Raw genomic sequence first — 21,337 nt, 5'->3', positions numbered from 1 at the left:
TTGAAAAGTATTATTTCGATATAGTCCATTTAATTGTCGGTATTATTGTCCTTCCTGAACTTACTAAGTATTTTGACCAAACAATAACTTTACTAACTATGAGCCCAGCAGCCTCTGTTGCCTCCGATCCCACCCCCCGCGGGCCCTCGATAAGATTGGGGGATTAAAAAATGAGCAAATTACTCAGACCTCCCCTGGTCTTACTGATAATTCAATGAACCACCCCTGCCCTTCTGACAACTACTCAGACCTCCCTTGATTTCCAAAATGGGCTTCACTTAGCCCCAGTCCATTAACAACGTTAAAAATATGCATTCACTGACCAAATTACCCTTAGTTATATAGCACCATTACACTTCATATTCTCATTATCCACACCATCTGAATTGAGCAAAGGAGAGACAATAGTGGTTGAAGAAGAAGAGGGGCGACTGGAAGTTCTTCTCCGATGACTGAAATTGATCTCATTCCATCACCGACCGACAGGTAATTAGTTCGGCGACCTTGTTCTTACCTCCGGTGACTGCAACTTCACCTACATTGCTGCTTCACTCCCTTCTACTACCCTGGTGCTATTCATTCCATCTGAACTTCAACCCATATAGCTAAGAATCACCCCAACTTCAAGCTTGAACATTCTATTTTACCAATACATGCAGTCCCTCACATTCCAGCAAGCTCCATTCCATTTTGTGAAGTCTGATTTAAAAAATCATGTTTGCATTTTCCTTATTAGTTATGAAACTAGGGTTTTTTTTTATTCGAAATTGATTTTTGAGCATGTAAAATTCCTTTCAAATTGCAACATAGTGATGTTGAACTAGTACATCATCTGAGTTGCATGATTTATGCAGGTATGATGTCAAGCTCCAGTGTGAATGATAGCAAGTGTAGGCAAGGGAAATATATAAATATCAAATGCAAATGTCAAAAAAGGGCTGCTGTGAAGATCTCTGAGTTAGCTAAAAACCCAAACAAGCTTTACTATGTATGTCCTGATGACATTTGTGGGTTTTTTTCATGGTGTGTGCCCGTGGATTCACCAGGGGAATATGGTTTGACTATGGATGCTCGAGAGGAAAATGGTGTTACTAGGAATGCACCAAGAAATGTGGGAGAAGTTAGTCTAGAAGATTTCAAAAGTCTGAAGAGCAGAGTGAAGAAGCTGGAGATGTTTAATGAAACACTACAGATTTTTGGGAAGATCATGATAGTTTTGTTTGTTGTTATCGTTGTGGTCATTATTGTAAAAATTTGAAATAGGGAAGATGGGAACCTTGAACGAACTTTTGTTCATTGTCAGCTTTGTTATCTTTTTATGGTTTAAAGGATGTAAGAACCCCTAATTTCTTAATGCAATGGTTCCTTGTTTGTGGTTAAATAGTTACTCTTAGCTTTGTTTCTGAAATATTTGACATGAATGGTGAGATCCAATGACATTAATCAATGGCTTATCTCATTAAAAAAAGAGATATTATTGGCTGCCATCAGTAAACATCGGATTCCATTTATAGAGCTACAAACCTTCTCTGATTTTGATCTATACTTATCACTCCCTTGCTGTATTCCTAAATTTTAGGTAGCAGCAACCCAATTTAGATATAATATCAAACCGTTACTGCCCATGCAGAATCCCAGGTTACTTCTCCTCACGGACTCTCAAATCTGATTTTCTATATTTAAATACCATGCAAGAAGATTACCATTAAGGTCTGGAATCTTGCTAAAAAAATAAAAACTCCAGCAAAGTAACTTGCTAGACAGGCTGCACTAGTGTTCAAAGCTGCATATACTTCAATAACATGTGGCATCCAAATTCTAAAGATCCATGTGGCAGCAGCAACTCATGCACTACTTCTCCTTTTTATTTTAAAATAAACACCTGTTGTTCATGTGAATGTCCTACTCCAACTCAAATACATCCAAGCAATGACAATAACAATGGTATTGGACAATGAAGACCTGTGAAATACACATAAACTCCATATTGTTCCATTACTTCTCAAACACAAAGAAAACATCAAATTGTTTTGCACACATCATTTATACTGTTCCATAAACAACCATAGAAGCCCAATAGTTTCACCAAATTAACTCAATAACAAATAACAAAAAAACACAACGCCATAAGGTGGGCTGGCAGCAGCAGCAGGACCATCACCACCACCACAGCAACAGCACCACCACCATCATAACAGCAACAGCACTATCACCATCATAACAACAATAGTAGCAGCAGCGGCCAGTAGCAACACCATCATCCTAACAGCAGCACATCAACATCAGGAAGTCAGAATGGTCCAGGTTCATGAGGACTATGGGCCATGGGCAACTTTCTCAGCCCTCCTTGCCTTCTTGTTGGCTAACTTGGTAGCCATTTTTGCTAATCTATGCTCTTGCGCAGTGACAACTGAGGTTGTAGAAGATGCCATTGACCTTGTCACCCTTTGAGATGAGCTGGTTTCACAATGTTTATTACTCTTCTGCTTTCCCTGTAAAAGTCCATTCTCAATTAGTTTCAACAACAAAATTCTAAGAGCTCAAATTCTAATCTACTGGAGCTCTTTGGCAGCCCCTGCTATATTACATACATAAAAACATAACCTGTTAGAGTATGTTTAAAAACTTTTAGGAATAATACCTTGGACCTTGATCTCTTCCTATAAGAAGAACCCTTCTCAGCTACTGGAGCTCTTTGACAACCCCTCCTATTGTGCCCTATTTCCTTACAGAAATCACATCTGATACTTTTTTTGGACTTCCTAATATCTTCACCAAGTTCCTTTCTTCTACTCTTGTGTGGTCTACTAGGTAACCTCCTCAATGGTGGAGGCTGCAAGACAAGATTGCCATCATTATCATCATCCAATAGGAGGCTTACATCTGGTAATGGGTGTATCATGGTCTGATGTGCTTCTAGATATGTTTCTACTGTAAAATATTCATCACAGTAATCTTCTATCTTTTTTCTCTTAAAATTAATTGATGCTGCACCATGTTTGCAAGGTAGTCCTGTAGCACCCCACACTCCACAATCACAATAACTATTCTCCAAATTGACTACAAACTTGTACCTCCCATCTTGTACCTCAAACTGATTTATGGATGCAGGATAAACTGGACAAAATCTAGACTCACTTTGTACTACGTCCAATCTCTTCTTCATTTGTGGTGTCACCCTACCCACAAATGAGACACCCATTTCATATCTCTTATGTAACCTACCCATCAATCTCAACCTTATCTCATCAATCAAGGTAAGGATTGGTTTGCTTATTGACTGTCCTATCCACTGGTTGAAAGACTCTGTCATATTGTTAGTGACATGGTCACTCTTGATCCTATGGTCAAATGCATGTCTAGCCCATGCTGATACTGGATTTTTCATCAACCAGTCATAGGCTTCCTTATTGAGAGACTTCATGGCATTCATTGACCTCTAGAACTGAATGGGATTGTAGGCTCTGGCAGCAGCCCATAAATGGCTCTTTAATAGTGCACTAGGATAATTCACTTTAAAGTTGTTGTACAGATGTCTGGCACAATGCCTGTGGTTGGCATATGGAAATATCTGTGCTATTGCTTGGGAGAGTCCCTATAAAACAACAAAATGAAGTTGATCAAAATTTATGTGATGTATAGTACAAGTCATAAACAAATTAGTTTCCAAAATTGATCTAAAACAAGAGCAAACCTTACTCATTATACCTTTTGTTTATCAGTCATGAATGTGACCGGCAACTCCATTTCTGTATAAATTGAATTATGCAAGTGTTGTAAGAAGAAGATCCAGCTATCCTTGCATTCAGATTCAACAACACCAAAAGCAACAGGGAATAATCCATTATTCCCATCAACTGAAATTGCTGCCAATAACACACCACTATATGGTCCTTTAAGGTGGCAACCATCTAGGCCTATAAATGGCCTACACCCATTCAAGAATCCCTTCTTGCATGCTTCAAAGCAGATAAACAGGCGCTTGAATACTCTTACTTTTTTCAATAGCACTGTTCTCAATTCAGATTCCATCACATAATTGCTCCCTGCATTTTTTTCTAATAACTTATTTCCATACTTTGTCAAAAGTGCATATGACTCAGCATGTGATCCTTCAATCTACTCCCTTGCACGAACTCAAGCCCAATAATATTGCATTTTGTGAGGCTCAAGTTGCCATTTGTCTTTCAACAACTGCTTCATTGTTTCTTTTTTCAAATCTGGGTCACTCCTCAATTTCTCCTCAAGTTTTTTGGCCATCTATGTTGATGTTGCATTATTATTTGTGCTAACTCTGACACAAGTGTGCTCTGAGATATATGTTTTAATCATATAAGTGCCCACCTCATCAATAGGTGAAGCATGGCACCTCCACATACACCCATCATCTTTACAAATTACAGTAACCCTTGACTTTTCATTTTTTTGTCTAAGAAATTCAAATCCCTCTTGAATAGAATAATCAGCAAGAGCAGCCCTAAATGCATAAACATCAGTAAAAATTTGTCCAACTTGCAAGCTAATTCTTTCACCCTCCTGATTTACCCACTTTAATCCCTCCTCTTCATCTGACTGGTAATCAAACAACTCATCCTTACTCTCTACCTCCTCTGATTTACTATGTTCAGAATCTCCATCACTCTCACCATCACTACTATCTGTAGATGTTTCAATTTCATCCTCAGAACCCTCTTTCCATTCTTCATCATCTGGATCAGACATTTCAAAGCCCTCATCATCAGTAGCATCCTTGGTACCTGAATCATCTTCTCCACCCCCTTGAACACTACTCTCCTGTATAGTAGCAGTTTGGCTACTTGAATCAACATGTCCACCCCCTTTAGCATTAGTATCCCCTATAGTGGTTGTACTCTAACTTGACACCTTTACCACACCAACACCTCCAGCACACTTGCTAGCAGTCTGAACATGCTCAAAACCAGCAGCAGTATCACTAAGTTTAGCACAACTTCTACTTGATGATCTGATAGTAGAAGGAGTCTCAGTATTTGCACCAACTGTGCCAATACTCTTACTTTTAAACCTCATAATATTATTACCCATGGTAGTGGCACCACCTCTCCTAACACTAGACTTTTTAGGTCTTATGGTGCTAGGACCACCTTGCTTTTGAATATCAGTTCTGGCTGTCTCCATAGTTGATAGAAACTCATTCTCTCTAACTGCCAAACTGCTTACCTCATCCCTACCTACCACATCATCAGGATATCCATTAATGGTCCAAGTATTTATTATTTCCTCACTAGCTTGCACATTGTATACAATTACTTCAACTGCATCCAATTGTTCAGCCACACAAAACATTTTTAAAACATCCATATCAGACTTCACTTCCATCTCTTGAATCATATCAGGTAACATGAATTTCATCTGAAAAGTCACTGTTTTTCCCTTAGGGATATGTCTCAAGACTGAACTGTAGACATCATATACCATATCGAGGTATCCATATTTATCTGGGTCTACATATCTCTCTGTAGTCCTCCCATAGTAATGATAAACTATTTTGCATATAGTACCCATATTGTTTCAAACTAGTACTCAAATAGTGGCCTGCAATGGTTAAGATATACATATAACTCAGCATAAATTACAGACATGATAGATTTTTGAGAATGCACAGTTAATTCACAATGTTTTACTTGCACTAAAAATACACATGGATTAATAGCATCACATAGCATAAAAATGGGGGGTGGGGGGGATTTAACTTACAGTTGAGCTATTGGATTAATGACATTACATTCAATATCATAACAGAGCATGACAGAGCATAAAAATGGGGTGAGAATGGGGACTTCTACGGTTAATTTTTGATTCCATAACAGAGTATGGCATAGCATACCAATGGTGTGGGGGATTTAATTTACAATAAAGGGCTGAGCTATTATGGATGAGCTAAAAAATGATACGAGAAAGAGAAATTGATTTGTTTTTTTTTTTGGTAGAAGGGAAGAGAAATTGATTCGATAAATCATAACAGAGCATAAAAATGGGGGGGGGGGGTTTACCTTACAGTAAGGGGCTAAGCTTGGGTTCTTGGTTCAGGGATGAGTATCAACTCAAAACCGATGGGTGCTTCGATTGGGGTTTTCAGTCTGACAAGAGAGGGATGAGTATCAGTTCATAGTAGCATAAATGAATGAATAAGATAGATTCATAAGGAGAACAAAATACCTTGGGGTTTTTGGCCAGAGAAGATGAGAATGGTTCAGTCCGAGAAGATGATTATCATTTCATGCCACTGTAAATCACTGAAATCGATGGGGTTTTTGGCCAGAGAAGATGACAATGTTTCAGTCCTAGAAGATGATGATGCTTCAGTCCGAGAAGATGATCCACCCCTAAACCTCAGCGCACGATGGGAGACGAGTGAATCGATCCATTTTAGGTTAGGGTTTCAGTTTCGTTGAGAGCTTCTGAAAGTTAGAGATGACGATGGGTTTGCTCTTTAGGTTATCTATTCATTAAGGGGTAATAGGGTAAATTCATATTGGGTAAAAACCTGTTTTTTTAGTTTTTGAGCAATTATCTATCGTTAAAAAACTAACGGACTGGGGCTAAGTGAAGCCCATTTTGGAAATCAAGGGAGGTCTGAGTAGTTGTCAGAAGGGCAAGGGTGGTAATTGTCAGTAAGACCAGGGGAGGACGGAGTAATTTGCTCTAAAAAAAACCCAAAACCCCAGCAGAGAAACCCTAGTTAAACCTTGAAACTTCCAACCTCCTGGCTACCTCAAATGGGTTTTTCTCTCGACCCTTGTTCCTCAAGCTCTCAATTTTTTTCCCTAAACGCAGAGATTTTTTAACTGAAAATCACAATTCAGGTCTCGTGGGGTTCCTAGATTTTCAGCTTGAAATGGCTAGGGCTTGTGCTGTAGGGATAATTTCAGCTTTGGCCTCTGCCTCTTTAGCTGCAGAACATGCTTACGCTGATGGCGCATTCAACTTCCCTTCTTTTTCTTCTTCTCCTCAACCCCCTCCTCAAGCTCCTCCGCCTGAAGTGCCAAAAGATGAACCTAAGCATGTACGGAACTATAATCCACGGACAACGGCAGCTGGGTTTGATCCGGAAGCGCTGGAGAGAGGAGCGGAGGCTTTGAGAGAGATTAGCAAGTCTAAGGATGCCAAAAAGGTTTTGAATTATGGGATTCTGTTACTCTTTTTCAATTTTTTTTGGTTTATGGAAGTAATATGTGGTATATAGTGTTTGACTGTTTTCTGTAGGCATTTGAGTTGACGAGGAAACAAGAAGAGACAAGACAAGCAGAATTAGCTGTGAAGAAAGCTGAATTCCAGGCGATGCAAGCTCAACAGGAAACTGTGAGCTTACATTTCCTTATCATTCTTATTTTCATTTCTATTTTAGTTTATTTGATTGTATTCTAGGTTTTTAGGATATGTTATATTATTTGGAAGATGTCTTATTTTTTCGTGAATCTTAGTTTGTTTGTTTATCTTATTGGGTTTTAGTTCTTTGCTTTGATAGATGGTGGCAATGTTGTTTGAATGTGTTTCTACGAAACCCCTCCCTTAAAAAAAGAAAAGAAGAAAAGAAAATTTAATTTATTTACTCAACTTGTTTAACTATTTGACTTAGGATTCCTAGTGGTGGTTGTTACTTGTGATGAGTATTTACTTTTTTTGGTATTTGTAGCCCTACCTCTTTATCACTGAATAAGGGACTCATCATGTGATATTGATCATTTTTATGGTATTACCAGTTTTCATCACTCAAGGAAAAGAAAAAAAGAAAGGGGTTGGTGGGGATGGGGGGAGTGAACATTCAGTTTGGAGCTTATTAGCTTAATCAGAACTGTAGTTTTCTTGGCTTTAAATCATAGAATTCTTAATACAAGAGAGTACTTCTAGATGGTACATGACAGTTTGTCATCATTAGTTTTCTCTCAACAATTTTTATGCCAACCAATTTCTTCTCTTTAACTTTCTGGTTATCTATGCTTCTGATGCAGGACAGACAACGGGTAATATATGATGAGCAGAAAAAACTAGCTCAACAACAAGCACAAACAAAAGCTCAAATGGCACGCTATGAAGATGAATTGGCAAGGAAAAGGATGCAGGCATGTTCTTCACTTGTTAGGTTCATACTGAAGATGTCCTTGTTCTCTGAGTTTGATTTAACTGCACCATGTTTCTGCAGGCTGAGAATGAACATCAAAGAGCAAGGAATGAAGAGCTCGTAAAATGGCAAGAAGAGTCAGCCATCAGGCAGGAGCAAGCTAGGCGAGCAACAGAAGAGCAGATCCAAGCACAACGTCGGCAAACAGAGCGTGAAAAGGCTGAGATTGAGCGTGAAACAATCAGAGTAAGGGCTATAGCAGAAGCAGAAGGGAGAGCCCATGAAGCAAAACTAGCTGAAGAGGTAAATAAACGGATGCTAGTAGAACGTGCAAATGCAGAGAGAGAGAAATGGGTTGCTGCCATAAACACAACTTTTGATCATATAGGAGGTGCAAACTCAATTCTACGATATATATGCATTTTGAATTTAAAGTTATGTTATGAGACATATCCCAGGACAGAATGTTTGTAAAGCTCAACACAGTGTACATTTGGGCATTATTTGGAGTGTACTTACATGGCAGCATTCAGTTGGGAGGGGGGGGAAAGAGAAATATCTCATTTCACTTGGTCTGTTCATGGATGCTCTTCTCTTGTTTGGGAGGTGAACATTCATTTGGATTTCTCTGTTTGGGTGTCAATTATTCATAATTTTTAGGATCCGTGTTATCAGATTTGCATTAGATGTTTAGTGTCATATAACTTATTGGGAATTCTTTAACCAACGGGGACTGTTTAATGATATAAATTGCGAAAACAACACTATTTTGTTCATTAATAATTGCATTGTAATAATTTTGTTTAATAATTGTTTCATTTACACTTCTCCCTTGGGAGGGTACATGCCAGGGGCAATATTGTTGTTATTTCCCTATGTTGTTCATTCCATTAACCATGAAATTTCTTGGTTTAATGCACTTATGTCTTCTGAGTCTCAATTCTTCGTATTTTACTTTTAACCCAATTGAAGTTTGTAAACATGCTTGGGTTTGGCTGAATTCAAGATCTAGTGATGATTTACATGCCTCATAGCCACCAAACAGAATTTAATGTATAACTGGCCTCATGGCAGTTGTTAATTTTAGATTGTATTCCTGTTCTATTACTGATTGGACAAGAAAAATTTAGTCTCTATCAATCATCTTGTGGTATCTATGTCGTTTCTTTTGATGAATAGCTTAGGCTAAATTGGTAAAACCTTTTTTTTTTTTATTATAACGCTCAAATAACATAGAGTGAATGCTACTATGCTAAATTCTGTTTTCCAAGGAGGATACTTTTGCATATCCAAGCACATGCAAATGCTTGTACGAATGAGCTAACAGTGCGGCCTTATTGTACTTTGCAAATAGAATATATATATACATGCGTGTGTGTGTCCCTAGAGACTTAATCCGACAAGTCGTTGTGAAGAGAGGGGTGTCCTGTAAATATATAGATGTTGTTAAAGATATGAATGAGGGCGTGGTGACTGGTGTGAGATCTGTCGGACGTTAGGGCAAAGAATTCCCAATTACGATTGGATTACATTAGGGATCAACCCTAAACCCTTATCTGTTTGCGCGTATCATGGATGAATTAACCAAGGTACTAAAACTCGGGTCTCGGTACCGACTCGGCCCTTGGAAAAACCGAGTCGAGTCGAGATCTCGCCGAGTTGGTGCATTTTTTTTCCGACTCGAAGCCTCAACTCGGTGGGTTTTAGACCTAGTTTGGGTCTGAAACCTGGTATTCAGCCTATTTTAGGCCATTTAAACACAATGGTGCTATCAGATTTTGCAAAAACAAAGTCCAAATATGAGTTTCAATTCAGACCATAGGTTGGTAGGCGATGACGTACTAAAATACATTAATCTACACATAATTTAGTAATAGAAAGCAAGCAAAACATTCAATAAACAACTTAAATAAGAATTAGAAATGTTAAAGTGATACATTAAACTGTTTAACAGTGTTACAACTATGATCACATAAAATGACTTTGAATCAAGTATTCAGTCCCCGCTAGTGTCATATAGTCTTCCCATGACATAGTGTTGTTGTAATGTTGCACATAATGCTCCACAGCAAGCATATAAGAGTTTTGTCGAGTTAGGTAAGTAAATACATAGTAGATGGGTCATTTCCATGGGTTAACCCGAGATCTCCACCCGAGATCTGAGATCTCGTTGAGATATGTCGAATTAGGTAAGTAAATACATAGTAGAAGGGTCATTTCCATGGGTCAACCCGAGATCTCGACCCGAGATCCAAAATCTTGCTGAGATCTCGGCGAGATATTGCACTTTTATGTACCGTATGCCATCTCGTCTCGGTTTGTCAGAAAACCGAGAAACTTGCCAAGATCTCGCCGAATCGAGACGAGTTTTAGAACTATGGAATTAACCAAGAGCATCCAAGACGAGGTCCCATGGTGTATGCTCTTTGCAGATGATATCGTTTTGGTGGATGAGACAAAAGCAGGGATAAATGCTAAATTAGAGCTGTAGAGATCAACCTTGGAAACAAGAGGCTTCAAGATTAGTAGATCAAAGGCGGAGTATATGAGGTGTAACTTTAGCCACTCTACGATGGAAAATGACATGGTGAAAATTGAGGAGAGAGATACCGCAAAGTGACTATTTTAGATAACTGGGGTCAATCATAAACAAGGAACGTGATATAGATGATGATGTTTCACAGAATTAAAGTGGGGTGGTTGAAGTGGAGAAGCGTGATCGAAGTACTGTGTGACCGACGTATTCCTTTAAAGATTAAAGGAAAGTTCTATAGGACTGTTGTTTGACCAGCTATGATGTATGGGCCGGAGTGTTGGGCAGTTAAAAAGTATCATATAGAGAAGCTATGTGTAGCAGAGATGAGGATGTTAAGATGGATGTGCGGAAAAACTAGGAAAAAGAAAGGAATGATCGTGTAAGAGCTGATTTGGGAGTTGCCCCGATCAATGACAAGCTTCGAGAATATCGTTTGAGATGGTATGACCATGTTCAACCGCGGCTTGAGGATGCCTCAGAGCAGATGAGTGATCTGATCCCGATTGAAGGAGCTAGAAGAGCTAGGACCATGCCTAAAATGACCATAGGAGAGGTTGTGAGGAATGACATGAGTAGTCTGGGTCTTGTACCAAGTATGACTTCGGATAGAGCCTATTGGAGGGTAAGGATCCATGTTGCCGACCCGAACTAGCTGAGATTTCCTAACTTCTAGGGCTGTTCCTCTTTCCTCTTACTTTCTTTTCTTCTCTTTTCTCATTTCGCTCTTTTTTAAAAACTCTCTTTTAAAAAGAATCCATGTAGCTAACCCCATTCAGTTGGGATAAGGCTGAGGTTGTTGTTGTTGTTATTGGGATGGAGGAGATTGTCCACTTCCTTCTTATCGATAATTCATCATCAAATAAGTGAAAAATTAGGGTATGGAGGGTGGGAAGGAAAACTAGAGGGGCCACTCCTTTTTTTTTTTTGTGGACGAATAAACTTGGGGATTTGATACAAAATTACATAATTACCCCTACAGAATTCTTTCAGATTAAACATACCTCCCTTTCTAGCTCCGATTTTGTGCTGATCTTCCCTAGAAAGTTCACATCGACTGGAAGGTTTGGCACCTCGATGTCGGCTCTTCACATCGATCCTTGCTTACCAACCACACATTGTCTAACCAAATCCAGTTCTCCCTGTATACGTCCCCAACTAACGAAGAGATCTTGACGGAATTGCCACACAGATACCTACTACTGGTTAAGTAGCTAGGAAGAAATTATGTGTAGCCATATGAAATTATGTTTACTATTTTTTAGGTCTTCCACTACATAAAATATTCTTTTCTATATGTTTCTTCAATGAGGGACAATTGATTGTAGATATGATGTCATTTTTTGTGAGGTCAATTAAAATGTCCTTTCTTTCTTGGTGTCAAGGTACTAAAACTCGGAACTCGGTACCAACTTGACCCTTGGAAAAAGTGAAAAATCGAGTCAAGTCAAGATCTTGCCGAGGTCTCACCGAGTTGGTGCATTTTTTTTTTCCGACTCGAAGCCTCGACTCGGTGGGTTTTGGACCTAGTTTGGGTCTAAAATTTGGTATTCAGCCTATTTTAGGCCATTTAAACACAATGGCACTATCAGATTTCGCAAAAACAAAGTCCAAATATGAGTTTCACTTCGGACCATAGGTTGGTAGGCGACGACGTACTAAAATATCCTACTCTACACATAGTTTAGTAATAGAAAGCAATCAAAATATTCAATTAATGTAAAGTAACTTAAATAAGCATTAGAAATGTTAAAGAGTACAATACATGAATCTTTAAACAAATGTTACATAAAATGTGATATGGTAATTATTCAGTCCCAACCATATCCATATAGAATTCCCATATCATAGTGTTGTAGTTGTGCACATAGTTTGCCACAACACTCATATAAGTGCTGTCATCAACATATTCCATGTCCCCTATCCTAGGGTATAGAAGAGGTGGAGGCTATTGGTTTGAGGCATGAGATCCACTGCTACTGTCATATCGAGGCATTTATGGGTATGGTTGGTTTGGTATTGGGAATATGGGCCCAAAACCAGACCCAGTGCTTTGATTGTCAAACTCATGTGTTGACTGCCCAAATTGACCATAGCCACTGTATTTGGAACCGGTGCTCTCCTGGCCATAATCATAGTCATGATGAGGCTGGGATGAATGCCACGATTGTCGCTCACTAGTAGTATCTATACTCATGCTTCCGAAACTTGCAAGCTTGGTGTTCATATTCATGTCATCATCCTGAGCCTGAATCACCTCTCCCGAAATTCAAGTCTTGAAATCTACAGATAAAATGAAGAAGGAACTTCAAATGGGGAAGAAGAGAGTAGTTTTGGGAGCTTTGGACAGAACTCGACCGAGATATGTCGAGTTTTGTCGAGTTAGGTAAGTAAATAATGAAGTAGATGGGTCATTTTATGGGTCAATCTGAGATCTCGGCGAGATTTTGTACTATTTTATATCGTATTCCATCTTGTCTCGGTTTCTCAAAAAACCGAGAAACTTGCCGAGATCTCGCAAGTTCTCGAACTATGCTTGGTGTGGGCTTCTGGGATGGGTTTTTCTTTGAGGCTTCTTGTCAGGTTCCTCTTTCCTAGAAGGAATTATAAAAAAGAAGATGAAATTGTTGGGTTTTTTCTTGTGCTTAGTTGGATTTATAATGTCTAAATTCCTCTGACAAATGAAATCTGTTGAGCATGTGGATTGCATTGCTGCTTGTAGAGGGTGGGATCTAAACTGGAGTCCAAACTGAATTTTTTTGTATGCTGTTTTTTTTTTAAAATTTTTTTAATATGAATTACATACAATATAATTCAAAAGGTTGACTGAGTAGGGATTTCTATCTCCTGTAGGTGGTTTGCGGGCTATATTAACGGATCAGAATAAATTGGTTGTTGCTGTTGGTGGAGTGACAGCTCTTGCTGCAGGCATCTACACAACGAGGTGTTGACTGGATTTAGAACACAGAAGTAGAGTTGTTTCATTTTGTAATATGTTGTTTCTTACTTTGCACTCTGAGCTAGGAAATGCTTTTCAGTGATTTGCTTATTTTGGTGTTGGATGCCAATCAAAGATTTGCTTCTTGACATCTCTTACTGGTGTTTCCTTACATCATGTCTAAGGTGTATAAATTAGTTGATTAAGTCTATTGGTTTCCTGTGAAATCTCTTGCAGAGGAAGCTACATATATGGTGGGAGATATCATTCTTTAGTCATGGTTATGGCGTTTACCAGGCTTGTTGACAATTTGTTTGCTTCTCTTCTTTGTGCTTTTTAAATGGCCTTTTTCTTCATGAATAAAGAATTCTTCTTTCTTGACTTATGGCGTTTACCTGGCTTGTTGGCAATTTGTTTGCTTCTCTGCCTTGTGCTTCTTAAATGACCTTTTTCTTCACGAATAAAGAATTCTTCCTTCTTGAGAGGATCTGTTACTTTTCAACCTTTCTATAGGTAGGGAGAAACAAAAGTATGGCTAGTTTTATGCAGTTATTTTTAAAAGTCTGAATTATCTAAGTGCATGTTTTCCATCCAAAGTATCTAATATAGTACTGAATTTGAATTATCAAAACAGTAACCAAACATGATCTTTTCACAGAGAATAAAATCCAGATTTAAGGAGAAGACACTGTAGCAAATCAGGTTGTCAAAAGGTAATGAGACTGAAGTCAAGTTCACTAAAGGGAAGGGGAAGGCCTACTGAAAATCTGGGCCTAACCAGATGATCAGATCAACAGATATGGGTGAGTCCTAGTAGTAACAGGCCTAGGGGTATTATGGTCAGAAATCAATATATAAGAACAGTAGCAAGTAATCAATTATATACTGATAACAGATCTGAAATAGATAATGAACAAAATCAGGAATCAATGCACAAATCAAATCATAAGTTTCAGATGTGACATCAATGAATTTGGTCAAAAAACAGTAACTAGATCAAGCACAGGGCAGAACATGGATAACTCTAATAATTCGAAATCAGCAAGTCAGAATATGCTGAAATTCAAGTTCATGGATGAGGGTATGGACATTATGTCAAAAGTTGAAAATGATTCAGAAAGATCAGTGGCTGATGTGCTTGATCTAAAAAGAGAACCTAGCATATGAACTATGAGAAGATTAGGTTCTAGTTACAGAACATTCAAGAACAACTTACTTGTTGATGGCTGAATCTGAGATTAGGTAACAATAAACCAGCAGTAACAAGAGGGAAATAACAGTAGATAGATCCACCCGGGCTTCACACCGCAAGACGTTAGTTGGATCAAACACCAACCCTTTCTTCCTTGATCAAACACAAGGCTTTTCTATGGAGAAGATGAGTTGCAACAACAAACTTCAATTTCAGAATGACGAGTAAGGTGATGAACCCTCTCATGCAAGTTCTTTTATATAATAAATCTAAATCAAAAGGGGAGTTGGACTAGGACAAGCCCCCAACCAATTCTATTAAACATGTTTAGCCACTTGGTCAATATAGATTACCCCATTAAATGTGCTGGCCACTGAAGTCAATAGACGACTCTAATAAATGGTCTAACACCACTTAGTTAATATAGACTTAAGTGCTGGGTTCACTTATTAGATGCACTCTAATTTAAAAGACTGAAATTTATTCACTTAAATTGAACCACAACTTGGACCAGAATTGGACCACCGTTCAATTAACAAACAAAGACTTAAAATAAGCCAAGTATATGAAAGCAAATAAATAAAACAAAACAGAAACTGTTAGGCCACGGATTGGCCTAACCCCTTGGATTTCTTTCTTCAAGAGTATGTCTTTAGATCTGCATCAGTATCGTGTGAGGTCAACCAGATGTCTTTACAGTACATGGACGAGGCACAGTTTTGGTGGACTAACCTTCCTTTTTTTATTTTATCTTATTTAAGTGTTGACTGATTATAGAGGCCATTCCACTGGTGAGTTTTTAAAATTGAAATAACCGAAGCTAGTTCATAGATTTTTCTATATAGCGTGTGTTACTTCTAATTAAGCTTCCTCAATTGACTCTGATATCTTTGATGTGTTTTATGATATATACATTGACATTGACATTGACATATATTACAATCCAAATTTGCATTTGTTATTATTGGTCGCTGTTTTTGGGAATGGAAGCTCATCAGTGTCTCTTATCTCTTATCCCCATGCAGGGAAGGTGCGAGGGTGATCTGGGGCTATGTTGACAGGATACTAGGACAACCATCGCTAATCAGAGAATCCTCCAGAGGGAAGTACCCTTGGTCAGGTTTATTCTCTCGTGCAATGAGCACGCTTTCACATAAAGCGGATAAAATGTCTGGTTCCAAAAATGGAAATGGGTTTGGAGACGTAATTCTGAACCCTTCTCTTCAAAAAAGAATTGTGCAGCTTGCAAGAGCTACTGCAAATACAAAATCTCACGAGGCACCATTCCGCAACATGCTTTTCTATGGTCCTCCAGGAACAGGGAAAACTATGGCTGCTAGAGAACTTGCTCAAAAATCTGTATGAAATCTTATCCTTTTCTCTGCCTTTTTATGATGAAAAAATTGAAAGTAGTTGGCATGTTGTTTTATGAGGCTTGATTTGGTAGCTTAGGTATTACATATTTATGTCACTTCTTCACAGCGAGCTCTTCAATCCATGGTTAATGCGGGATGCTCAATTTTTGGTTGCCCTTATGAAAATTTTCTTACTGTGGATTGTAGCATGTGTGTGTTGAAGCCTCCAAGCCATGCCAATGACTTCTCTTCTGAATTATCTGCTTCCGTTTTGTGTTTCATCTGAAACCTGTTTAATGTGCTCTCAGGGGTTGGATTATGCATTGATGACTGGTGGTGATGTTGCACCACTGGGATCACAGGCTGTTACCAAGATACACCAGTTATTTGACTGGGCTAAGAAGTCTAAGAAAGGTCTTTTGCTTTTCATCGATGAAGCAGATGCATTCTTGTGCGAGTAAGTGACATCTGATACCTACTCTTATTCATGTTTTCTCCCCTGATAAGGGCCGTGATGCAGGTGCATTGTCTTGGACCGAGCCAAACCCATTTGGGTATCCAGGTGAAGATGAACCTTGTCCAACTGGGTCTTTGGGTTCAGTAGGGTATTTAATTAATTTATTTAATAGGGTTTTTATTAGTGAGTTTATCATGTAATTTTCTGTTTTAGTAGTGGTAGAGTCTATCTTGGATTTTATACGAGTCCATTAGAGTTAAAGTTAATTTCAGTTTTAGAGTTTAATTAAAAGTCTTAATTGTTTTTCTTTAAATATCAGTGTAATCAAACAATAATCAGATTTGACGAATTAAATATTTGAATTGGAGTTTTCACGTTTGTGGAGCCAATGGAGGCTGTGTAGCCTTTCTCTCCTCCCCCTTTTCTTCTGTGCGATTTCTCTTATTCTTCTTCTTCTTTCTGGTTTCTTTCTTCATCCCCTGTTTCTGGACCATAGTAGCAGTCGATTACAGTTGGGTCGATCTCCATCGATGCAACTCCTTTCCACCTAAGAATCTGGGCATACGTTGCCTACCATAGGCGAGTTAAACCCTAGGAAACTTTTTCCCTTTGTCACCTTCTTAAGTGTGGTTTCACCCTCACCCAGATCTGAACTTTAACCTACTGCCAGATCCAGTTGCAGGTTCTCAAACATCATGAATTCTGGGTTTTTAATGCTTGCTGGTGCTGGCTTTATAGCAGGACTGTTGCTGTGATTCATTATCAGAAACCTCAGGTCAAGCCGTGGTGTTGTGAGTGAGAAAAGCTAACCTCATCAATTCTGTTTTACCTCTGGTTTCTGCCTCTTGTTTTGGCTGGAGGTAGAAGACAACCCCTCTTCCACGATTCTTCCTTCTTTTGCTTTTAATTTTGATTCTTTACTTTTGTTTTCCATATAATTACCCCTCTCTCTCTTATTAATTACATTCTGCCAATTAAGATTTTTCCCATTCCTAGTTTACCCTTTTCACTAATACGTTGCATCCCATTCACTGGAATTCCACTAATTTACGATATTGTCATCCTATTATAAAGTTCTGCTTATTTACAATTCTGCCACTGGTCTTACTGTTTTGCCACTTGTGCCTATGAATTGACTTAACTAACACTGGGGTGGCCCTGTAAGCGATCCGATTCGGGTTTTCCAACCCCGGGTTTGCATTAAGTGGTATCAGATACAAATATCCTACCTTTGGCCAAATGCTTTCTTACCTCTTTCGTACTCGTGTTCAACTACCTAACGGAAGCGTGGTTATGCTATATATCAATGATGAAATAGAGGAAAGCATCGTATCCCAAGCGATAGTGGATAAGGCTGCTGAAACTGATGAGTTCCTTGACAAAGGTGGTGGCGTGTACCTCATTGCTTTTCATCTTCCTCGTAGTTTTTATGATGGTGCTTGATGTCGAGCATTTCCATTTTCAAAGTGCATCATCAAGGTGGGTAGACGATGGTTGGAAGACCACAGAGAAAGGATTGACCGTGAGGAGAATTTATGCAGTATTACGTCTCCTTACATGTCACGTAAATACCGTATCCATGGGTTGCCTAAGGAAGAAATCCAGCAAGATGATAAACCAACATTGAGCAAGGACAAGGTGACCGAACCGATCGTTGTCAATCGAGTCGAAGATGATCCGATTGAAGGTGTGCAGTTCCCAAAACAGATTCCTTTTCAAGAGACACCGTTTGTTGAGGATCTCTTCTATGAGCTGATCGATTTTATGTTTCCCGACGGTTACTTTGATAAAGAACTTCGGTTCGTAGTTTTTGTGCGTTATGGCTTTTTCGACAGTGCAAATCATCCGATGTTGATCCTTTGACATTTTAAAACTCGTGGACAAGTTTTTTTCTAACATTGGGGAAGTTGATGCAGGTGCATTATCTTGGACTGAGCCAAACCCATTTGGGTATCCAGGTGAAGACAAACTGGGTCCAATTGGGTCTTTGGGTTCGGTAGGGTATTTAATTTATTTATTTAATAAGGTTTTTATTAGTGAGTTTATCATGAAATTTTTTGTTTTAGTCTTAATAGGTTATTTAGTGGTAGAGTCTATCTAGGATTTTTCTGTTTTAGACTTTTAGTTTTAATAGGTTATTTAGTGGTAGAGTCTATCTAGGATTTTTTAAAGTTATGAGTCCATTAGAGTTAAGGTTAATTTCAGTTTTAGAGTTTTATTAAGAGTCTTTAATTGTTTTTCTTTAAATATCAGTGTAATCAAACAATTATCAGATTTGATGAGTTAAATATTTGAATTGGAGTTTTCATGTTTGTGGAGCCAATGGAGGCCGTGTAGCCTTTCTCTCCCCCCCCTTTCTTCTGTGCAATTTTCTTCTCTTTCTCTTATTATCTTTCTTCATCCCCTGTTTCTGGACAGTAGTAGCAGTCGATTACAGTTGGGTCGATCTCCATCGATGCAAATTCCTTTCTACCTAAGAATCTGGGCATACGTTGCCTACCATAGGCGAGCTAAACCCTAGGAAACTTTTCCCCTTTGTCACCTTCTTAAGTATGGTTTCACCCTCATCCAGATCTGAACTTTAACTTACCGCCAGATGCAGTTGCAGGTTCTGAAACATCATGAATTCTGGGTTTTTAATGCTTGCTAGTGCTGGCTTTATAGCAGGACTGTTGCTGCGATTCATTATCGGAAACCTCAGGTCAAGCTGTGGTGTTGTGAGTAAGAAAAGCTAACCTCATCAATTCTGTTTTACCTCTGGTTTCTGCCTCTTGTTTTGGCTGGAGGTAGAAGACAACCCCTCTTCCACGATTCTTCCTTTTGCTTTTAATTTCGATTCTTTACTTTTGTTTTCCATATAATTACCCCTCTCTCTTATGAATTACAACCTGCCATTAAGATTTTTCCCAATCCTAGTTTACCCTTTTCATTAATACGTTGCATCCCATTCACTTGAATTCCATTAATTTACGACATTGCTATCCTATTATAAAGTTCTGTTTATGTACAATTCTGCCACTGGTCTTATATACTTCCAAATATTTACTGTGTTGCCACTTGTGCCTTTGAATTGACTTAACTAACACTTGAGTGGCCCTGTAAGCGATCTGATTCGGGTTTTCCAACCCCGGGTTTGCATTAGGCCGTTGTAATTGTCTGGGTTTTCCAATCATCTAGTAGCTGGGTGGTCCTAATCAACCTGTAAACTCCATTGTTTTGGATGGTCAAATAAGAAAAGTCAAGTCATAAGGGATTGTTGAAAAAACAATTTTTGTTATGGGGATTAGTCCTATTTGCCTAGCACTAACTATCAGACATCTGGCAAAGAGGGATCTGTTTGGCACTGCCATAGATCACCGAGTTTGGGCCTACACTGTCCATTTTTACACATGCTGTGATAACTGTAGCATTTTCCTTTTCCTTGATGGATATGAAACTAACACTGTGCGTGTGTTTATTTTTTTTCGGGGGAATAACATGTTCCAGGGCTTTGAAAGCAGGCCTGAACAAAAAGAACAGCTTGCAACTATACTGCATTTACAGCCCTATACAGTGTATCTCCGAAGTAGCCCATCACCATCACCAACACCAAGAGACCTTCTAGCCAAAGACATGTTGAATCAAGCTGTCAAGGGGGTCTCAAATTTATATCCTAACTAGTCTCAGTTTTAGAAATTTTCTAGTTCTTGGTGGTCACAGTTGCCTAACGAATAATTTGGACATTCTTCGAAGTCATTTTATTGAATGTTTGGGATCTAATCGGTTGACTTTGACTTTTTTTTAATTTTTAAAACTGTGGATGCTGGTTACGTGTAACAGTAAGTTATTTTACAGGGACATTGGAAATTTGAGCTTGAGATAGTTTAATCTGCCTGGTCTTAATTTACCAGTTGAAGAAATGAGGAAATAATCTAAATCAATCAACCCGTGGAGGCTTCTGTATTCTTGGTCACCCTGATAAGAAGTCATTGATAGTATTAACTTTGTTGTGCCTTTAAAAGAAAAAAAAAATTGTTGTGCATTGGATGTCATGCATTTCTGTCTTTACAGACATCTTGACTTGCATGCATATGCTGCTGCCTTTCTCTGGGGCCATTATCTTCTGCCCCCATTGAGAACACTTGTTGAGATGATTGAATCTGCTTGCCTGATTTTGCAGGCGAAACAAAATCTACATGAGTGAAGCGCAACGGAGTGCCCTTAACGCTCTCCTTTTTCGCACAGGTGACCAGTCCAAGGACATTGTCCTTGCTCTAGCTACCAACCGGCCTGGTGATCTAGACTCTGCTGTTGCTGACCGTATTGATGAGGTCCTCGAATTCCCAGTGCCTGGGGAAGAAGAACGCTTCAAGATGCTTAAGCTCTATCTGGACAAGTACATTGCAAAGGCTGGAGAAAGTAAATCTGGCTGGCTTTCGTCTCTGTTTCGTAAAGAACCACAGAGGATAGAGATCAAGGGTTTGTCCGAGGAAGTTATTCAGGAAGCAGCTGCTAAAACTGAGGGCTTTTCTGGAAGAGAAATAGCAAAGTTGATGGCTAGTGTTCAAGCTGCTGTTTATGGAAGCAATGACTGTGTGCTTGATTCAAACCTGTTCCGAGAGGTGGTGGATTACAAAGTTGCGGAGCACCAGCAAAGGAAGAAACTCGCCGAGTCTGAGGGTGGTAGTATTTAGACTTTTTTTTGGGGTTTTTTTATCCTTCTAATTTCTTCATTGAGCACTTCATTAACTGCTGTAAACAAGCCGGTGACTTGCAATTTTT

The 21,337-nt window shown here is 38.8% G+C and overlaps 1 protein-coding gene across 1 annotated transcript; it reads left to right on the top strand.

The window, feature by feature from the left end:
• The first annotated feature begins 6,718 nt into the window (after nucleotides 1-6,718).
• On the top strand, nucleotides 6,719-21,337 carry LOC122643995 (ATPase family AAA domain-containing protein 3-B-like). Its single transcript, XM_043837584.1, has 8 exons — nucleotides 6,719-7,153; nucleotides 7,246-7,341; nucleotides 7,992-8,102; nucleotides 8,183-8,492; nucleotides 13,488-13,578; nucleotides 15,790-16,123; nucleotides 16,428-16,576; nucleotides 20,736-21,337. Exons 1-8 carry the CDS (start codon nucleotides 6,878-6,880, stop codon nucleotides 21,247-21,249), a joined length of 1,881 nt encoding a protein of 626 aa, XP_043693519.1. The 5' UTR covers nucleotides 6,719-6,877; the 3' UTR covers nucleotides 21,250-21,337.

This window comes from Telopea speciosissima, chromosome 10 (genome assembly GCF_018873765.1).
Source record: "Telopea speciosissima isolate NSW1024214 ecotype Mountain lineage chromosome 10, Tspe_v1, whole genome shotgun sequence".
NCBI classification, from domain to species: Eukaryota; Viridiplantae; Streptophyta; class Magnoliopsida; order Proteales; family Proteaceae; genus Telopea; species Telopea speciosissima.
The sequence above is the reverse complement of the archived record's forward strand: the minus strand, read 5'-3'. Positions and strand labels throughout refer to the sequence as shown.

Bases quoted from the DNA above. Each gene is read 5' to 3' on its own strand.
- LOC122643995 (XM_043837584.1), top strand. From the start codon at position 6,878: ATGGCTAGGGCTTGTGCTGTAGGGATAATTTCAGCTTTGGCCTCTGCC. The intron at 7,154-7,245 runs GTTTTGAATTAT...TGTTTTCTGTAG, and splicing joins AGTCTAAGGATGCCAAAAAG to GCATTTGAGTTGACGAGGAA. The intron at 8,493-13,487 runs GTGCAAACTCAA...TATCTCCTGTAG, and splicing joins AACTTTTGATCATATAGGAG to GTGGTTTGCGGGCTATATTA.